Source organism: Mesocricetus auratus, unplaced genomic scaffold, assembly GCF_017639785.1.
Source record: "Mesocricetus auratus isolate SY011 unplaced genomic scaffold, BCM_Maur_2.0 Super-Scaffold_100691, whole genome shotgun sequence".
NCBI classification, from domain to species: Eukaryota; Metazoa; Chordata; class Mammalia; order Rodentia; family Cricetidae; genus Mesocricetus; species Mesocricetus auratus.
The window spans coordinates 53,408,010-53,430,326 of NW_024429267.1; the positions used below are offsets into that span (position 1 = coordinate 53,408,010).

At 41.5% G+C, this 22,317-nt stretch overlaps 1 protein-coding gene across 20 annotated transcripts in view; it reads right to left on the bottom strand.

The window, feature by feature from the left end:
* Positions 1 to 1,063: 1,063 nt before the first annotated feature.
* The window catches only part of Rbms3 (RNA binding motif single stranded interacting protein 3), a 775,988-nt gene continuing 754,734 nt past the window's right edge, over positions 1,064 to 22,317 (bottom strand). For 7 of the 20 annotated variants that reach the window (XM_040740056.1, XM_040740054.1, XM_040740066.1 and 4 more), the window contains 3 exons: positions 8,797 to 8,874; positions 4,951 to 5,078; positions 1,064 to 1,251 (listed from right to left, as the gene is read on the bottom strand). In XM_040740056.1, the coding sequence (XP_040595990.1) occupies positions 1,245 to 1,251; positions 4,951 to 5,078; positions 8,797 to 8,874 (213 nt within the window). In that variant the 3' untranslated portion in view covers positions 1,064 to 1,244. Of the gene's footprint in view, positions 1,252 to 4,946; positions 5,079 to 8,796; positions 8,875 to 22,317 lie in introns of those variants that run through there. The other 13 variants (XM_040740068.1, XM_005075048.4, XM_005075046.4 and 10 more) reach the window with 3 other exon arrangements.

The window sequence follows — 22,317 nt, forward strand, 5'->3', positions numbered from 1 at the left end:
ATCACGACTGTAACAGGGTCTCACTTCATCTTTGGTATAAAATAGGCCATCCGTAGGCTGCAATTGACCACAACTAAGAAAGACTACAGAAATTGTCAACAATTTCTCTATCTATTGCTTTTTTTTGTTTTTGTATTTTTGTGTGTGTGTTTTTGTTTTTATTTTTATTTTTATTTTTTGCACTTTTGACCATAAGCGTCTATCTACTTAAGTTTTGTTTTTAGTGCTCTTACGCTAGGTTTTGCAATGTGACAAGCAAAGCTGACTAAAACCTGACAAAGCTCATAGAAAAACTGCAGATAAAAAGCACTAACGCTTTCGCTAGCAACCACGCTCCGTAAATTAAAAAAAATTTGCATTCTGCCCCCCAAACACGCATTATTTCTAATGCAGTTGTTTTTAAACCAATGTGAATATCTTTACCGTAAAATGTCTTTTAGTCTTTTAGAATGATTGTGTCAAAGTTCATGAGAAGTCCCAGCATTTCCCAATTCTTGCAGTTGCAGTGGTTTCTTTAAACAACAGATTTTCTTCAAATGAAGAAAAAACATTTTCTTTTAAACTGTACAGTTTTTTTCCACCCTAAAATCTCAGTCTCCATCTTCTGTGCCAGTGGAAGCTGGCACAATACTTCAATTCTTTCTTGGTATTTTTTTTTTAAAAACAAGACGTTGACAGCATGCCTCTCGAGCCTTTGACGTCCTTAAAATTAAGGCAATTAAGATTCAAGATAAACCTTACCTAAATACTTCTAAGAAAACATAAAATATAAAAAAACCCAACAAGCCCATTAGGTTCAATCAAGAAAAGAAAAAGAGAGGAAAAATAGCTTAATTACTGAGGAAAATAATTTTCTTATACTTCTGGTTGCCCACTTCTTGACATCAGGTTTTCTACTAAAAAAAAAAAAAATCTGCTTACACCTTCAGGCAAGTTCTGAATTCAAATGTTCTTCACAGAAAACATCAACTTTGATGTTTATCCCAGCCCGCCCCCCCCCATTTGTTTTCCCTTAAAAAAAAAAGATGACAAAAAATAACTGTCAGACCACACGAAGGAACCATTTGCACAGCACATAAAAACTTTGTTTTCTTTGAGTAAAGTATAAAATTAAAAAAAATAAAAAACAAAAGAAGAAGAAAGCTTTCCCTTGGCGCCTGTGCAAACTGGAGGCCAACCAACTTCTTGCTCAGTGAAGTTTCTTCATTGAAGGTAAGGGTTCAGATGGACAGTCTCATTTCTGTCTATGGTCTGCAAAGACAAATGGATAAGAGTGGTCATTACATCCAAGTTTATCTTCTGTCGTTTCCCATGACTGTTCCTTAGAGGAGCCCAGGCTTTCCCACTATGTCATTCTCAAAGAAGCAATGGAACAGGCATTTGAAGCTATCAAATTCTGTTACTTTCATATAAATATACACTCAAGCAAGAGGTCACTCATGTCAAACATCAAGGTCTATGCACTTAGAACATCTTCTGATTGACAAGTGACAAATAATACAAAATCTACCTCCAGTATACCCAGTAGGTCATCACTTCTGCTATGGCTTGCTTTGAGTGTCTGCTAAGACTTCATAGTTGGTAGCCTGGGCTCCAGTGAGGGCAGGGGGACATGATGACAGGACTCTTAGGAGGTAAAATCTCGTGGTAGATCACTCTGGTCCTGTTTAGAAGGCATTGATGCAGTCGCCATGGCATTCTGAGTTTTGAGTTAGATATTTTTGAAGATATACTTATTTTGTTTGTGCGTATAACTTCTTTTATGTATGAAAATGTACCGCATGCCTGAAGCACCTGAGGAGGCCAGAAGAGGGCATCAGATCCCCCTGAAGTGGGGTTAAAAGGTGGTTTTGAGCAGTCGTATAGATGCTGGGAACCTCAGCAAAGACAACAAGGTGTCCTTAACTGTTGAACCATCTCTCCAACTCCTGATTCTGGCAAGTTCCTGATTCTTAGAGAATAGGTATTCACCACCAGGCCTGGTACATGAGCTGATAGACCATTTTATTGCAAAAAAGGAACCCCATCACTTTCTATTATTTGCCTCACATCTCATGAAGTGAGAAGCACCACAAACTGCCACCATGATGTCATTTGCCAACAGGACCCTCACAGGAGGGCACAGTTCAGTATTTCTCTCATCCATCCTAATGTGGCAGATGGCGGCAAATCTCTTTCACCAGCGACCTAATTGTCACTCTTTGAAGAAAGGTAATCACATGGTAACTTTAAATGGGTAGGCCGGGGTCCTTAAGACTTGGACTGCCACTGCAAAGCCGCAAGTGGGATTTGAAGCAGACACTTCTGCTCTGCATCTGAAAATATAACTTGACTTACATGCATGCTTTATGGGATCTGGTTGATATAAAAAATTATTTTTATTGTATTATTGTTGTTTTATACATACGCACACAGATAAATAAAAACACATGCTGAGTTCATTTTATGTGGTTTCAGAGCTGGTCACTTTGTACTGGATAACCAATAATAATCAAAGAAGGGAGGGGCTGCCAGTTTGAGGTGGGGGAGGATGGGAAGGGATGGGGGAAGAGGAAAATGACGTGATTATATTTTAATTAAAAACGTAAAATGAAAACTAACGGTTGTGTATGTACATTGGTTGTGTGTGTGCGCGTGCAGGCATGTGGCACGTGCAAACATGTGTGGGAGCACATACGGTTGTGCATGTGAGGAGCACAGAGGGGAAAGACAAACGTCTTCCTCTGTTGGTCTCCGCTTCTCTGCCCTGACACTGAGCCTGAAGTTCACCTTCTGCCAAGCTAATGCGACCTTAGATCTCTCTCTACCCATCCTATGCTGGGGTTACAGGCATGTGTATCCATACTCAGCTTCTTACGTGGGTGCTGGGGACTGGAACTCGGGAACTCATGCTTTGGGAGCAAGTGCCCTTACCAACTGAGCCACCCCCAAGTCCCCAGATTCTAGCTATTTTTAAGGTTTTATATATAGTGTAAGAAAATAAGTGATAATAAAGTGGGAATTGTTGTTCTCATAGAATTTCCAGAATAAAGTACAGTTATTGTCTCCTGGGATGAGAGCATAAAGTCTCTTTGCATCAATAATGGGAGGGGTCCCTCTGTAAGTCTATCACATGAAGTTCTATGTATTTATTGGTGTGCCTACATATATGCATGTATATGTCTCCATGGATGCCCACAGAATTCAAAGAGGACCTTGCGCCACCAGGATCTGGAGTTACAGGCAGTTGTGAGCCACCCTGTGGACCCTTGGAACCAAATACTGGTCTCTAGCAGAGCAGCAGCAAGTGCTCTTAACTGCTGAGCCACCTTGCCCAGAAAACATGGAACTATGAAAATAGTTTGTAGCAGACCTGTTATTTGTAAGCCCATGTTTCTCAAGTTCCCGGCAACCTTTGTCTGTAATGGCTGTGGTTTACAATGTCTTGAGTGTAGACATTTTGATGATAAAGGTTGTGCAACAGTATCAAGCTGCTTTTCAGGGGTACTTCACACCTCACAGATGGTCAGCTGGTGTCTGATGAGAAGTTCCAGCCATTAGCAAGTACTTAAAGACCTCTAATCTCCTCTAGCATAATGACCTTGAGCAAAGGGCTTCTCAGGAGAGCAGTGCCTTGTTAATTAGCATGATGATGCTAGGGACAAAAGCCTTCCAGTTCCTGAAATCTAGGGTATTGAAGAAGCTAAGATAGCAGGGACTGTCTAAATTTTCTTAGAGATATTTTCCCATTACACTGGAACAGAAATAACATAAATTCTATATATTTTATCTTGCAAGTATACACGTATGTATCCATGTATATACATAATTCCAGACTCTGCATGCGAGAGCAAAGATGTAGTAATTGTATGTCTTAATCTGGCTTATTTCACTTAATACGATCTCCAGTGCAACTCATGTCTCTGGAAATGCATTACTTATAGCTGGATAGACTTCTATCATATGGCCATGGACCACATTTTCTTTATCTGTTCATCAGTTGGGTATAGGCATAGTTGGTAAGTTCACCTTCTTCATGACATTTGGAGTGACAGAATGACTTCTTTAATGAGCCTAAGGATGGCAGAGAACAAAGGTCTACAGGCAGGTTCATCAGAGATTTGGTCATGATCCAGAAAGTTGACTAGTTTGCACACAAAGGCTTCTCCAATTATTCCTTCCCACAGTTAGTCTCTCTAGTCTCAAAGCAGAACTCTCAGGGTTTAATCTACAATCTGTTCCACGAAAAACCAAATGCAATTTTGCTTTTATGGGCGATTAAAAATTTTTCATGAGTTATTCTGCATACTTAGTTATTATTCTTTGCCATTTAATTCCTGAGCAGGGCCTAATCTCTGTATCATATATTTAACAATATTTACCTGGGTGTTCAAAGTCAACCTCCATTGAGAATGTCACTGTAACTGTCTAAGAGATTAAGAGCAGAATGTCAGGTCACTATCTAGTGTCAGGTGGGAATATTAGAATTTTCCCAAGAATATGTAACAAAAAATTTAATGACTACAATGTTTCTCTTGAAATGAGCACCCTCACGACTTTCTTGGGTCATGTGACTTGCATTAACGAACCTAATAGGATAGCAGCCGATGCACAGAAACAAAACTAAGTGCCTGCTTTTGTTGTGTTTGCTTTCCTGTTGTTCTTGGAATTCTGAACTGTCTGGAAATTAATTTGTTATGAAATGAAAATCATATGGTCAACCCTTCCATCATCTCAAAGCAGAAGGCCATGGATGACCAGGTATTCAACCAATAGGGCAGAGTACAGCCAAGGCTGGAAAATGTACCACCTGAAGCCAGCTGGATGCAGCTCACGTGATCATGAGCTCAAGAAATGCCTACCTCTAAGTTTATGGTGGCTTCTGTGAAACCAAACAAATAGAAACACTTTGAGGAAGGACTTGCAGATCTCTGCTTCTAGAGGAAGAAGCTTGGCACAGCACGGACTTACTTGGATTGTTGGAAAGAGTATGCAGGTGCGTGTTCATTGGGTGTGTCCACTGCTAACTGTTGCTGCTGACCACTGCTGTCCTGGGATGAAGGGGCCACCGTCTGGGGAGAGGTATCAGCAACAACACCCTGAAGAGGCAAATCGGTACACACAGGGCTTATTTGTTTTAGCAAAGGGTCTTCTCTAGATGCAGCACAAAATCCTTCTTTTGGGCTTAAAAAGAGTGCACTCTCAGCCACAGGAAACCACAGCATCAGAGTAAAAGAAAACATCAGGATATGCTTGCCTAAGGGTTCATCCTGTGATTCTGAAGATGCAACACTAATAAGCTCTGCCATTGCCATCAGAAGTCCTTGGAAGGGTCTTATGGTCAGAAAATAATTTCAGTTGTGGTTGAATAGAGGACTATGGTCTCAGTAAAAGCCATCTATATTCATAGTCAAAGGTCTCTTACAATAATATAAGCATATTTATGAAGATTTGTTGCATTTTTCTATATGTATAGGTATGCATATATCTATGTGCACATATACCCGTGTGTGTGTGTGTGTGTGTGTGTGTGACAATGGAGGCCAGAAGACAGTGTTAACTCCCTTGGGACTTGAGTTGAAGATGTTCGTGAGCCTGTGAGTCTCCAGACTTGGGGGCTGAGAACTGACTTGCTGTTCTCTGAAAGAGTAGAAGGAAGCATAGCTTCTTGCATAAGACTTGGGTCCTTGCTTGTGTTTCATTTTAGACAGTGCCTCCTTTGTGTCCCTGGCTGGCCTGGAACTTACTTCCTAGACCATGCTGGCTCGGAACTCACAAAGATCCCCCTGCCTCTGCCTCTGTCTCTGGAGAGCTGGAATCAAAGGTGTGAGCCCCCTCACCCAGTCCCTTGTGTAGTTTTGCTCCCTCCCTCCTCCCCCCCTCTCTGTCTTTCTTTCTTTCCTTCTATGGTTTTATTTTGCTTTGTTTCCTACGACATTAACAGGCATTCAGTCAGAGGCTTCAGAAAAATAAAAGGAGAGGAAAAATGAATGAGGAGAAGTGGGGGGGGGGTAAAGGAAACAGCAGCAGTAGCTTGAAGTGAGGCCAGTCTTGGACACCTGCTGGGAGCTGTGTGTCAAACGCTCCTGTTCTGTTGTTCCCAGTCACATGCCTGCTATTTTTGAACTCTTTAGAACCTCTGAACAGGATTGGATTGTGATTGGTCAATTGACTGATTTATGAATGCCAACAAATGTCCATCTGGTGTTTTTACACCAACATGACTAAATTCTTTTCTTCACAAGCATGGATTCGAGGCGCAACAGCGAGGACAGTTATAGTCTGTTCTTTCTCTCCAACTCCAGATCTAACTCTAAGAAGAGTTTCTTTCCAATAAGCTACTGTGTTAAATGTGTCTATTATTCCACACCAATTAAAGGTGCTGGCCCTTTCTGTAGCATAATGCTTTGGGCTATACATAGAAATGCAAATACATGATAGAGGTTTATGCTCACAGTGCTTGCAATGTGTTGACTGTTAATTTTCTCGAGACATGACTGCTTTTTAGTCACTAAACATCGCAAAAAACTGTGTAATCTAATCTCATGTTCTTGAACTCCAATTAAAACCTGTTTAATATGCCATTATTTTGGACCCACACACCTAGGAAATTAAAAAACAATAAGGATGTGATGGCGTAGGTTTCCTAGGCTGTACAACAATGCCTTGTTAGTCTTTGGGGGCTTTCTTTACCTGGATTCAAGCATACATTTGTTACACACCAGAAGTAAGTCTGTAAACACTTTCAGAGATCCAACTTAGTTGGCAAAAACCTCCATCAACCTCACCATTGGTGGATTTTCACACGCAGAAATACAAACACTCTAGTTACTGGTTGTGTTATGGAGAAGGAAAGATGAACTCAGGGAAGTATATTGTTTAGTCTTTCAAATTCCAGCTGGTGAGAAACAATGCCCACACATGACAGCAAAGTACTTGGGGCATTCAGAGAAGAGGGACTGAGGCTGTAACTAGAGATGGATATTCTAAGTACCTAGCATCATCTATGTGACTCTGAGCCTTCCCCTCTTCTCTGTAGCTTGATGGCTCCATCCAGGAAAATGAGAGCTGTGATGAGGATGCATTTGTCCCAATGAAAAGAGAGAGGGGAACTTTGCTTCCATTAAGGACAAGACGATAATATCCTTCATGATACCCACAGTGATTCCATTTGCATCTTTCATGTCTATAGAAAGCTAGAGTATATTCAGTTCATTCATTACAGCAGTGGACTTTTTTCCATTTCCTTTCTGGGGTGCTAGGGATGGAGCCCATAGCCTTATACATACTAGGTAAGTGCTGTGTGACTAAACTACACTCCCAACTGAAGCAGTGATTCTTAAATATTTTTTTTTCTAAAATAACATTTCATTTCCCTAGCTGTCCTGGAACTCATTCTATAGACAAGGATGGCCTTGAACTCATAGAGATCCTCCTGCCTTCACCTCCTGAGTGCTGGGATTAAAGGCATGAGCCATCACCACCTGACCGGTTCTTAATTCTTTATTTTATTTTTAAATTTAAATTTAAATTAGAAACAAGGTTGCTTCACATGTCAATTCCAGGTCCCTCTCCCTTTCCCTCCCCTCCTCCTGCACCCTCCCTCCAACCCCTCCAATATCCCCTCATTTCCTCAGGGAGGGTGAGGTCCTCTATGGGGGTGTCCATAGTCTGTTATTTCATCCAGGGCAGGGTCTAGACCCTCCCCCCAAGAGTCCAGGGTGAGAGTGCATCTCTCATTGTTGGATGGGTGCCCAAAGTTCATTTGTATACCCGGGATAAATACTGATCTACTACCCAAGGCTCAATAGATGGTTCTTAATTCTTAATACCTACTGGCATCATCTGGGAGTGTATAAACATGCCTAACCTAGTACATAGTCCAGAAAACTCAGTAAGAATCTCTTGATCTCTTGAATTCAAGAGTCCATATTTTTAAAGCATTCATCCCCCAATAATTTTAATGAGCATAAGTGTCTGAGAATCAAGGTGCTGCCTCATTTTCGTGAACATCTGGATTCTCAAGGGATTATCTTAAAATTAACACACGTGTAAATTCAGGAAACAGAGTGGCGGTATCTGATACCTTCCCTTTTTACAAACTCCCAGGTGTTATTGGGATGGTTAATTTTGGTTCTCAACTTGATGGAAGACTTGGGAGATCAGCCCACGACACACCAGTGTGGGGATTCTCAGTTACACTAATGAGGTAAGGATACCAACTGTGCATGGTGCCCTTCCCTGGCTGGAGCCTCGACTGTGCCTGTTGCGGAAGGGGAGATGAGCAGAAGCGTATGTCCATTGCTGTCTTGGCTGTGGATGTGATGTGAAGAGATGCTTCACCCGACTCTGACTTCCCACCATGTGAGGGGCTGTGAACCAATATCAGTCTGTTCTCTCTTAGGTTGCTATGTCATACACTCTTTACTACAGCAACAGGATAAAAGAACTAAGACAGAGATCCCACAACGCTGGTTCAGGGTTCACTCTCAGGACCAAGTTGTAAACTGTCCCTCCTCTCTGCTCATGAGTGTTTGTGGTGTGTATGCGTTTGATGGGCAGGGGTTTGTTCTTTGGACTGCTGTCTAGACATTCAAATGACTCTTCCTTCATACCTCTGTGCAATATTGTCTAAGTACATGTGTAAAGCACCCTTTGGTTTGGTTGAGCCGACATGCAGGCTTCTGTATTCCTAGCTTGCAGGGACATGTTTTATACTAGCATGCAGATTTTATCTGACAATTCCTCAGACTGTGGGAACCCGTGTGGCCAAGATTTCTCTTTCCTAGGCTCTTCGTGCTTAAAGGATAGACTTACTTCAATAGAAACAGCTGTCGGAGGCACAGGCGTGTACTGGGGAATGTAGGTCCCTTGCATAGGAGCAGCAGTCATATACTAGAGAGAATCAAAGAAAAATGCGCATGAACTTGGGGGTTGTAACTGGAGGAAAAGTCAGACACTACATGAAATGACAAGTGGACAGCACATCACTGATTAAACTCCATGTTGACCAACAATGACAGGCCTTATCAACATTGACTACTGCCTACTGGTCCCATGTCGGTAACCCGCTCATTGATCCCATATCAGCACAGGTTTCCTCAGTCCACCTCCTCAAGCTGTCATTCTAGGCACTCTATGTAAGAGCTGGAATGTCTCCTGTTTCACAGATTCCATAAATGCCAGGACAGTGTTTGTTCTTTTCTCCATTTTGTTGCTAGGACCTATCACACAGAGGCTCCTGACAGGCATTTGTTGAATGAATGAAACATCATAGTAATTTGTAAGTAATGATTTCTAACTAAAGCTGTTGAGGAACAATGGAAGAGGTACTTTCATAGCACAACATCAAGGTGATGCTTCCCCATCACCGTTGTTAATGTAAATGACTGGGGATGTCTCCCAGTGGTAGAGAGATTGTCTAAAATGCACAAGTCTGTGCATTCCATCCCAAAGCACAGCAAAGGAGAGGGTGATTGTTACAGACAACACAAGTCTCTTTTGCCCCCCTTTCCCATTCCATCCTCAAGGCGCCATGGCTATTTTCTTTCTAATACCTTATAAAGAAAAAGGCCAGAGGACTGGAGAGATGCCTCAGTGTTTACGATTTCATTTTCTTCTTCCAGAGGACCTGAGTTCACTTTCCAGCACCCATGTCACACAGCTCACAACCACCTGTGACTCTAGCTCCAGGAGAACTGACGCCCTCTTCTGACCTCCACAGACATCTGTACATACTCTTACCCCTCACACACATACACATAATTAAAAATTACAAAAGATTTCTGTTTGGGTAGATTTACTAACATATGTATTGTGGATAACAGACACATTTTTTTTCAGTGAAAAGGTAAAATTTTAGAAAAATGATGTGGACACAAACAAAGACACACACACACATATACACACACACATACATATACACACACATACAGATATATACACATACATGCACCCCCTTACACACACATACATATACCCCTACACATATACACACCCCTACACATACACACACCCCTACAAACACACACATACACATACATATAACCCTACACATACACACACCCCTAAACACAGACACACACACACCCCTACACACAGACACACACACATTCACATACACACACCCCTACACACAGACACACACACATGCACATACACATACACACACAGACATACAGACACACAGACACACACTCCTACACACACACACACATATACACATACAAAGTCAGACACACATACACATACACACACACAGATGCACAGACACACACACACCATGCCACACAGATACATGCACACCTACACATACATACACACAGATAAATACACCCCTACACACACATACACACACACAAATCAAGTATGACTTTTACTCCCATTGGTACTGTATATTCTTCCTGCAAATTCATAGTCCTACTCTATGTGAACAAAATGATGGAATCTTGCTGCCTTCTAAAACCTGAGCCTCATCACCAAACTACAGGACTAGAGTCAAGCCATGAAGCAAGGTTTCCATCTCTCAAATGTTCCAAGACTTGACTTCATGGAACATCCGAAGTCTCTGGTCCTGTACTCTTCTCAGATGGCTGAGGTCAAAGGGTAAGGCCATACACAGATGGTATACCCCGCATTGCTTGTTCTGTGTATACTGGTGCAGAGGTCCACTCCAAAAGAAGGGAGTCCAGGAGGGTTGCTTAACATTCACACCTAAGACTGGAGCGATAACGTGACTTTGAAATAAACTCATCCTCATTCTAAATTAAACATATGTGTATGTGCTTGCTAAAAATAGATCTGTCTTAATTAAACAACCCCGAACCAAACAAGCCACACCATTATCTTCAGTGCATCCACAGAAACAAATAACCGGTTCCGTTTCCTGCCGTACAAAAACACGCTTTGTAATTTGGATAAAGCAACTGCTTGAAAGACTTATACTCTACTTATCACACACTGACACACACACACACACACACACACTCACAGTATCCATGTCAAATTCCTCGTATTTCATTACAAATAAACATGTTTCATTGTCCTCCGTAATTCCGGGTCCATTCAGACAATAACTTCACGCCCACCCCACGGTGAGGAGTGCCTGTCCACTCTTCAAACCAATTCCTCAGACAGGCCTTCTCTCTCATTATTTTGCACCCTAGCACAGACAGTAAATACCCAGAGAGCAAACTACTCTCAATTTTTCAAATAAGCACAGAACATCAGAGTGACATTTTGACAAAAACAATTTCTGGTCTAGTACCCCTTGGCTAGGTATGTGCTTAGTCCAGAACATCCCCCTCCCCCCATGGTACTGAAGAGATGGCTTAGCGACAGAAAGCTCTTGCTGCTCTTTCAGAGGCCAAGGCTTTGTTTCGTTCCCTGCACATGCAGTGTGGCTGACAACCACCTGTAACTCCAACTCTGAGCGATCCAATTCCCTCTCTGGTCTCAGAAATCACTCTGTCTGTACACACACACACACACACACACACACACACACACACACGCACGCACGCACGCACGCACGCACGCACATGGATGCACCCAAAAATAAAAAGAATATTTTAAAAAACACAATCCCACCCCTCAAATATATTATATAACATAATTTATATTAAGGAGCTGAAGAGCACTGCTCTTAAAACAGACTACTTAAACCTGATCAAAACATCATTTGCAAAATGTTTATTCCTGTAGGACCTTTGCTTAGACTTTAGTTTTAGGGAATACCCTTTCTCCCCTGAAATCTCAAATATCATATCAGATTTGTGCCATGTGGATTTGCTTTAGTGCAGAGTGGCATTGTTGGTCTTCATGTTCCTAGACTTTGAGGGTTCCTCACAAAACTTCTCATCCACTAACAAGGGGGTCAATGTCACCTGTAGAACTGAGGGAGGCGGTGATGAAGAGAACTACTGGGGTATTTGATACTCTAGAGTCAGTGGTTATGAACTTTGCACCTGGATCTAACAACTCACCATGTATGATATTTGCATAAAGTGACATCACTGGTCCCCAGGGACAGAAGGCCACTTTGATGCCCCCACATTCCGCTGTGTGCATCTATAAGGAAGCACGTCTGAGACCTTGGTATGGGAACCCAATGAATTATTTAGACCTCCCTGCCAAGCTAAAGCATTCCCAAGCAGTCTGGTTAATGAGGATGTTTTATGTGATTCTTAGCTAAGCTTCCTCAAATGACTGGATTATTCAAAGCCCCATCTGTGTTTGGCCTCTCTAAAACTGAACCGATAGGTCTTCATTCCTTTGCTAACGTTCATTTGGGTTTAGAACATGGCCAAAAAGTGATCTTCAGATGGAGGAATTCACACTAAAAGTCTCCTCAGAAGTCAGAGTTTAGAGAATGGTTCACTCACTTCACAGTAAGCAGGTAAGAGCACTGGCTGCTCTTCCAGGACCTGGGGTTTGGTAGCTATCGCCCTCATAGTGGCTCACAACCATGTATGTACATTTCCACTTTCAGGTGATCTGTCACCCTCTTCTGGCCTCCATGGGCACTACACTCATGTGCAGAAGCCCTCTCTCTCTCTCTCTGGCTCTCTGTTTCTTTTGCATGCATGTGCACACAAATAATTTTAAAATTTTGAATGAAAAGATGATAATGTCACCATATGATTTTATGATTATTTCTTTTCTATAATTTTGTGTGTGTATGTGTGTCTGTGTATGTTTGTGTGTGTATCTGTATGTGTTTGTGTGTGTGTATGTTGTATTTGTGTGTGCATGTGTGTATGTCTGTATATGTTTGTGTGTGTGCGTATACAGGTGCATGTGCACATATCTGCTATGCATAGATGCCAAAGGCAGCCTCCATTATCATTCCTAAGGAACTAACCGCCATTTTAAGAGACAGTGTCTCTCACTGGTCTAGAAATTGCCAAGTAGGTTAGGCTGGTTGGCTCAAAGATCCATGAATCCCCAACTCCCCTCAGATGGGATTAAAAGAATGTATCACCCGGCTTTTATTATGAGTGTTCTGAGATTTGAACTCAGGTCCTTGTTCCTGGAACACAAGCTCTTTACCAACTGAGCCATCTCTCCCCAGTCCTTCTTGGGTGCCTCTAGTTTTCCTGTAGCAAAGACTACCCATTACACTTGGTAATCTAACGTCATGCCACTGTTCTGAACAGAGACAGGGAAGATTCTTATAGCCTGGGATGGGATCAACTCTGCTCAGTGCAGGGTATTCAACAGGAACATCTTTCTGGCTACTCTTCTTTTGTCACAGGAAATGTAATAGGAAGATCTTCTGAAAATTAAGGGCAGATTATATTAAGCAAGTCAGGGCTGTGGGATTTAAGACTCTTAAGACTATTATTTGAGGATAAACTTGAAGGCGAGGCCGTCCTCTGACAAACCTTCTAGGGTGAATCCTGAAGAAGTGACAGACTTGCTAAGTTAGGAGAGAGCTCTCAGGGGAGGCAGCTATGGCACTGACTGCAGGCCCAGCTCTCAACTCTTCTCTCCCAGCACATAGCTGGAATTCTGCATGAGCACAGTCAAATCGCATCCAGAGCCAATGGTCCAGGTTGGATAAGCAGTGTTTGGCTCTTCCATGATCTCTCTCTGCCTTATTTTTTGGGCAAGGGTCTCTCAGTGAACCATAGCTCACTGACCATCTAGACTGGCTGGCCATCAGTCTCCAGGACCTGCATTTACTTTTATCACCTACAAGGGCTGGGCTTACAGGTGTGCACAACCACACCTGGCTTTTCATTGGATTCTGGGGATCAGGGTGAGGATCCTCATCTTTGTGGCAGGTGCTTTAACCACTGAAACCAATTCTGTCATTTCTGACTGGGCATAATCTCAGGATGACTCAATGAGACAATTTCACAGGAATAGATTACATGCTTCAGGTTACTTACTATAGCTTTTATTATTAAATGACATTTTATTTGTCTGTGCATATAGGCACTTGTGTGGTACCATACTGTACCTGAGAAGTTCAGAGTTTATTCTCTACTTTTATCATGCGGATCCCTGGGTTTGAACTCATGTCATCAGGTTTGGTGGCGAGCATCTTTATGCACTGAGACATCTCACCAACCCTAGACTTAATTGATTTTTAATGGCTGTCTTCCAAAAGCTACAGAATATCTGCCATAATGTTTTATGTTTATGAATACAAATTAATTATTTGGTATATTATTGATTGAGCTTGGGAAAGGAATAAGATTAAAGTGAAATGGCAGATAACATGGGTGAATCTGTATAATCTTTTCCACTCAGTGGCAGCTTTGTATTCACAGATGTGTTTTCTCTTGATAAATTCTATATATTCTTCAGGGTATGGGCTTTACTGCACGTGTGAGTAAAAGAGCTGAATGGCCACTTGCAAAGCCACAGAATAAATTCCAGACCCTTTCGCTTTTTCCAAGTAGTCTAGACGCTGCATCGTCATGAGAACTGCAGGAAGAGAAAGGGAAATGCAAGTCCAGAAAGGAAGCTTGGTTTTGCCTCTTTGAATTGGGACAAGATGTAGATTACTACATCTAAGTAATCCTTGATTGTTTCAAAGGAAACAGAAAAACAAATCTGAAAATGATTACCTCTGGATTGGCTTCCTCTTTATCATGTGAAATAAAACCGAGAGCTTCATATGTCTCCCATGGGGCAACTTCTTGTTTTAATTATTTGGCAGGGACAAAGAAGATCCACCCTTTCAGAATTTCTGAAAATACTTGAAACAGCTAGCTCATTTGGAGTTGTAAAATGATTAAACCCTACGCAGGTGCTGTTGGCCGTGTCCATAAACTCATAAGGATGGGACATGTTTCAGAAAAGAGAGGTAGGCAGTCTTGTGGTGACATCTTGCTTGTACAAATAAAACCTTGTACAAATAATAACCATAGTGGTCTGGAGGTCTGTACAGACAGACAGGAAATGAAGTAGCTGGGCAGAAACAGGATATAAGCAGGGAGAAACAGGAAGTCACTCTCTTGTCTGCTGAGATGCTAAGGATGTAAGGTGTGGTGGTGGTTTTCTCTTTCTCTCGGATCTCTCCTCATTTTCCTCTGTATCTGACTGCGGGTTTTTATTATGTAGACCAATTAGGAACCACAGTCTAGTTCTGGGAAATACAGAAAGCCAATGAAGAGGATGCAGGGAAGATGTAGAGATGCATGGCAGCTGAGCTGGAGGAGAAAAACCTGGGGGAGATGATGCTAAGAACATACGGTCCGGGTTACTTTCAAAACCACAGAGTTCCTTTAGCCAAAACATTGACAATACACAGTCCAACCTTAACTACAACTCAAGTGGCTGAGAGCCAGGTAAAGTGGTATCTTGAGTAGAGCTATTGTGGTTGTGGGCTTTGGGTTTATTTTTTTAGGATTTTTAATTTTGTACATGCGTATGTGTAGTTTTTTTTTAAAGACTTATTTTTAATTTTGTACATTCTATGTGTACATACATGTGTAGTACCCACAGAGGTCAGTAGAGGGTGGTGTGTCTGTTTGGAGCTGGAGTTACATGGCTGTGAGACACCTTATGTGGACACTGGACACTGAACATGGTCCTCTGGGAGAGCAGCAAGGTCTCTCAACTGCCGACTCATCTCTCCAGTCTCTATTCTGGATCGTATGTGCACCATATATGTGCAGTACCTGCAGGGGTCAGAAGAGGGCATCAGATACTCTGGAATTGGAGTTACAGATGGTTATGAGTGGTTGTGTGGCTGCTGGGAATTGAACCCAGGCCCTCTGGAAGAACAGAAAGTTCTTTTCACCACTCAACCATCTCTCCAGCCCTGAACCAACTCTTTAGAGACACTACAAATTCTCCTTCCTTATTTTTTTTCTGTGGTAGGTGTGTCCCCTCAGGAAATCAGAGAACAAACGTGCATGGAGAGGCTCAGTTAGCACAGAGGTCACCGAGCCGAAAGACAGTAAATCAGATAAAAACTGAGAACTGACTGACTGGGCCAAGGTCATTTGTAAGGGTAACAGCAGTGAAACCAACCCGTAAAGTTCATTAGAGTATGGGGGTGAGTAAGAAGAATACAGAGAGGATGTTATGAGCAATGTCATGCCAACAGAACTGAAACTTTTGTGAAATGGACAAATTACTGAAAAGCAGATTTTAGCAGAACAGTCACAAAGTCAAAGAAAACCTGCTTTGTTTCATAGCTGTGCCACAACTGGGTCGTGCCCCACACTGCCCATGATAACCCATTTCACTCCAGCTGGCTTTCCTGGTGAACTTCCCAAGCATTTAAGGAATGTGTAATTGCAATCTTGTGTCAACTCTTCCAGGAAATACCAAAGACCACTTCCCAACTCGTGTTATAAATCCAGCAAATTCTTTATGTCAAAATCTGACAGGGGTATTATAAGAAGGAAAAAATTATAAGTATCCCTCATGAACACTCATATATATGTTTCTTAAATTACATTTTAGCTCACCAGAAAAATTATCATGTCTGGGTGGAATTAATTTCTGAATTTCAAGGTATGCTTAATTTGAAATGAAATCAACAGCCTTTACCCTCCTGGAAGGAACATAGAAGGCAATTATGACATTATTTCAATAACTGTAGAATCCATTTTTGATAAAATATGACATCTGTTATGAAAGAATAGCTTGGGCACAGTTGAGATTAACATGTGTAAATGTATATACAAAACCATGCAACTAACTTATGAAATACGTAACAGTTCCCATTTGAGTTTTGGAATGAAATTGAAGTTCTCCCATCTCACCTCTTCTAGCACTATCCTCAAGGCCTGGACCAAGAAATAAACAATGGCAAGAAATGGAACATACAGTGATGGAAAAACAGAACCACCTGCCGTCATAGACATTTAAAGATCTTGACATTTTTTAAAACTTAGGGTTTTAATTGTGTGTATATGTGTATGTGTGTAAGTGTGAACATGTGGGTGCACTTCCTGTGGAGGCCAGAAGAGGGCATCAGACCTCTTAGAACTAGAATCACAGGTGGTTTTCAGCCACCATGTCAGAGCTAACAACCAAATTCAAAACATTTTCATCCAAAAAAGATAAAAAATCTAACTTAAAAATGGGTTTGTATGAAATATTAATATACAAAATTGCTTATGTTGTTTTTATGGAATTATACTGAGCTCCCACAAAGGAAAAGAAAAACCCAAATTCCAAAATACTGCATGCCTTATGACTCCATGTCTACTACATTTTGGTGGACTAAGATTATGTAAGAAAGATTAATGGTTGTCAAGAGATAGGGATGGGTGAGAAATCAACATAGGCAGAGAGTTATGGGTCTAAGAACTACCAGATTAAACTGCAGGACACGAGCTATGGTAGAGACCAAAAAAAAAAAAACCTTCCACGGGTGACAAATGTGTATCAAAATGACAGCACATGCAGCAGGGAATAAAAGTGAGTGTGGGAGTCTTGACACAATCTGCACATCACAGACATGTCACTTTCCTGGTTGTGACAATGTGCTGTAACAACATGTCACCATTGAGGATCATGGAGCATGTGCACATACGTCTCCAAAACATTTCCTTAATTTATTTATTAAAGTGTGTGTGTGTGGTGTGTGTGTGTGTGTGTGTGTATGCGTGTGCTCACATGGCGCTCATGTGTAAGTCCCCACATGCGGGACACCCTTTGGGGACGGTGTTATTGATAGGAAGGCTAAAAGCACACGTGACGTAAAAGTGGAAAAGAGACTGATGGAGGCTGATAGATATAAGGGCTGGGGGGAAGTAGACAAGGTGGAGAGGGACAGCCAGACAAACCATGTAGTAAAGCTCTGTAGTGAAATCCAATGCTTTGTAGGGTTTTAAAATCACTCCATTTATTCATTCACGTGTATGCACACGTGTGTCTGTCAGCTCAGAAGACAACCTGCAGTAGGTGCTGCTCTCACTCTGCCGTGTGGATCCCAGGGATTGAACCTAGGCCATTAATCAAGGTCCCAAGCAGCTTTACCTGCTGAGCCATCTCACTGACCCCTCCCCAACCTAATACTTTGTATATTAATTAAAAAAAGGAAACTAGGAAAGAAGAAAAGAAAGAAGAGGTCACACCAGGTATCGATGAGATACTGCCTGTCCATATGTCCTTCGGGCAACACCAGCCCCAAGAACACGGACACAGGCAGCAGGTGACATTTTCATCTGCAGTGTGGTAAGGTAAGCCATGTTCTTAGGAAGTGCCAGGATTTAGGTAAGACATGAAGCTGAGAGAACATTCTGGGCTGAGTCTGAAGACAGGGACACTTGCTTCTGGGCTTAGGAAGTTGTCCTCAGGGGGATGGAAAGGCAATGATATGTCACCTAGGGTCAGCGGAAAACCAAGAAGTTGGTCCTCTGGTTAACGTGTCCAGCTCTAGTGTGAACAAGGGTCAATAGAAGCCTCAGAAGTTAGAATGGTGGGAGGGTCAAGAGCTGAGGGCGGGGCTCCAGGCATCTGCTCATCTCCAACTTCCAGCCTGGTCAGAGAACACCGACTTAATAAATTAGAATGTACAAATAGTTCTAAAGTTAGTATGTGTCCTTCCCTCTACATCCTCTCTGCAAGAAGCTGTCTCTTATGAGACATGAAAGATGGAATGTATGGATGCCAGTTTAGTTCAAAACTTAAGTTTACAAAAAAGTAAATCTCAAGACACGTTAGTGAGAAATCAATATATCTGGCCAGTGAGATGGCTTATCAGTTAACGGTGATTGCTGGCAAGACTGGTAACCTGAATTTAGTCTCGGGCTCACACAGTGGAGGGAAAGAATCAACTTTAGGAAGTTGTCTTCTGATTGCTGTGTGTATGCCGAGACACTCATGGGCACACCCCCCTCACGTTCAGGCACACACGCTAGACAAATGAGTAAATGCAATTTGAAAAAAAAATGTTTAATGAAACTCCTTTTATTTTATTATTCTAGAATTACAATAGCAGTCATGACCTCTAGACACAGTAATGTGGATTTGTAGCAACATTCTTAGTGTTGGGATTGAGTAGAAAATCTCATTGACGATATCTCGCTCCTCTAACTATGGACCAATTTAGGTGCAGAAGTGGACTGGTTTTTTTTTCTGGTTTTACTTATTATATTATTGTTTTTCTCATGAATATTAATTATTAATGCCAGAGCCATATTAACATATTAACAAAGTGAGATTTAACATATGGTGGAATGCTCTTAATGAATGTATTTTGTTTATTTTTGATAGCTAAATGATGGGCAATGAAGTGATTTGGGGTTTGTTTATAATCTACCCCATCAAGCTGAAGATCATTTAAGAGCTAAATGACTACAAGTGGGGATATAGATCAATGATGGGGCCCTTGTCTTACTGTGTGTGAAGTCTCAGCCTTGCACAAGCAAAACCACAAAGAGAATAAAGCACTCTGGTACTGTGCTTCAAATGAAAGCAAGTGGATGATGGAGATGGTGCTCCTGGTATATAATCAAGTGTCCTAGACCAGAAAAGAAGCTGAAAGACAGACACTTCGGGACTGGAGAGATGGCACCATGATTAAGGGCACTTGCTGCTTAAGTTTGGTTCCCAGCACCCATCCATGTTGGACAGTTTACAACTGCTGGTTTCTCCAGCTCCAGTATATCTGACACCATCTCCTGGAGGCACTATACTTCACACATGCATGCATACACACACACACACACACACACACACACACACACACACACACCATACCAAAGTAAAAATAAATTTTAAAAAAGTGGTGGTAATTTCATTTTGAAGGCATGGTTTTTGATACACATAGTAGAAAATTTTCTCAGTTGAGAAATGATACAATGTCTCATGGGTATCAGTGGCTTTTCTATCAAAATAATCTACCTACTTGAAGGCTAAGAGTTATAATGAGTTTTCCAAACCAAGATGAATGATGAATTTACTAGGGATGAACTTACACAGATAACAATAAGTAACTGTCGCAGTGTACCTGCTCCAAGGATGAGATCCTGCTCACTGTGACCCTAAGGGGGTTTCCATTCCCTACTCCTCTCTTAAATGGATCACGTCTGCACCTGTAACCATGCCCAAAGGGTGTGGCCACTGTTGCAAGATCACAGGCAAATGCAGCTACAATTTCCCTTTTAGTCTAAAGAAGAAGGTTTTAACTTGATATAAAACCATATACAATGATAATAAATACCAAGTATATTCTAGAAGGAAAGGTAAAAGCATACACAAATTAAGACCTACAAGCAGTAAAGCAACACAGAGCAATTGACATATACTACATGTCCAATCCCAGTGAAGAGGTATAATTGAGTTATTACGAAGCTGGGCTAAAACTAGAAAGTTGAAGTCTTGTAACTAATATTTCTATCTAAGAAGAGAGGACAATAGCTGTGACAGTCTAATCTTCAGCCTCATCAAAGACCTGAGAAGGAAGACAACATTACTAGGGTAGGCGGGATTGGAAGCGAGCAACTTCCAAAAGGTGCAGTGAAGACAGAAACATCAGGCTACCTCGACAGTCACCCAAGGTCTCTCAGCAGGGTAGGGCAATCAATTTTGGCTAAGGCCTAGTGTATCTGACAGACCAATACAGAAGTAGGGAAGCTGAAAAAACTGTCTTACCCTGACATGGCAGGGTTTAGCAGTCTCTTAAGTTTATCTCCTGCTGGCCCAGTAAGACAGCATGTCCAAAGTCAGCAGTCAAGGTGGGGGCAGTTCTTTGTCCAAGAGGCCAGTAGCTGAAGAGAGAACAAACTCCAGAAGGAGTGTCATTGGTGCCCAACATACTATCAGTAATTGCTTGGTGCTGTAAGGGGCAATTTTGTCTCAAGTCAAAGAAGTACTAAATTATTCAAAGATTTAAATGTCATATTCTGTAGGCCTTTGAAGTATTTGAAGATCAAATATCTATGTCTGATTAACCTCATAGGTATAAGAAGCATGGGTAACCATAATCTGTAATTCTCAGAAACATAATTGCTCAATGTCTGAGGCTTTCCAAGATAATTTAGCAAGGGCAATGACTTCAAAAATGTATATGTGTATGTGTGTGTGTGTGTGTATTTCAACAACACCTAAGTGTGGTCAGAAGTAATTTTCTATGTAATATTTCAAAACAATATGAAAGGAACTCACTTCAGAACAAGATCATTCCCCAATAAAGGGTTTGAGGGAAGAATGTGTACACTGGATTTTAACATGTTGGGTAGAAGGGATTTGAATTTGTATGTCTAGATCTTTTCTTCTTTCTTTGTAAAAAGAATCAAATGTTAATAATTTAAGGTATCATTAAGAACATAAATGAAGAAACACCCATGGTTCTTAGTAGAGGGCTGGTTATATATTAAGATGTTAATAGTTGTGTATCAGTTTATTATTATAGGACAAGAATAATTTTCTTGATAATTGGAATAATCAGAATTCAGCTTGATCAGGAAATGCTCATTTATTTTCTCTTGGAAATGACACTGATAACACTTGGGGTAGATAGTAGGTCCCTACAGGCATAGAGACAAAGGACAGTTTGAGACAGAGATGAATCTTCATATGCAACTTCAAATTTCTGGGGTGACTGCTGAACACATTCATTAATATGACACTGGGTGGCATTTTTATAAGAAAGTAGGAGAGGAGATGAATGTCAGTCGAAGTCAACGTGATGTGAAGTAGAGCAAGCAGATGGGAAGGGTCCACACTGACCTCAAAAACTGAAATTCATGTAAACTCTTTACCCTTCATAACTATGCTTCAGAAGCCATAAGCTCCAGACTTAAAGTGTCTTAGCCAAAGGTCTTATTCCCACATAAGCAGGACCCAGAGACAGGGTGACATTCTTTGTGTGTGTATATGTTCATCTGTGTATTTATGTGCCCTTGTGTGCCACGCAGCACGTGTGTATAGAGGCTAGGAGTCAACCTCAGGTATCATTGCTCAGGACTGTTTCTCTCATTGCCCTGGATTTGACATATTCAGCTAGATGAGGCCAGTGCGTCCCAGGGATCCACCTGCCTCTGCCTTCCCATCACTGGGATGGCAGGAGGACACCACCATTTCCAGCTTCTGTATGCCTGCTCTGGGCATTGAACTTAGGTCTTCATTCTTGCACAGTGAACATTTGACCTTCTGGTTCTCTCCTGAGCTCTAAGACAGCATTCTTAAACCAGTAACATAAACAAGACAAAAACTAAATTAAAAGGTTTCAGTTTCAAGCCAAATCTCAATACTCTCATTCATGGGGAATACAAGGAAGAGTATGCTGATTTAGAGACTCCAAATCAAGGAAACTTCAGGAAGAAATAAATAAATGGGATAATAACCAAACACTAGGCAAGTCTTTTCTTGAATGGTGATTTAACAGCAACTGATAGCTCAAACAAATTCCTGGTTTGC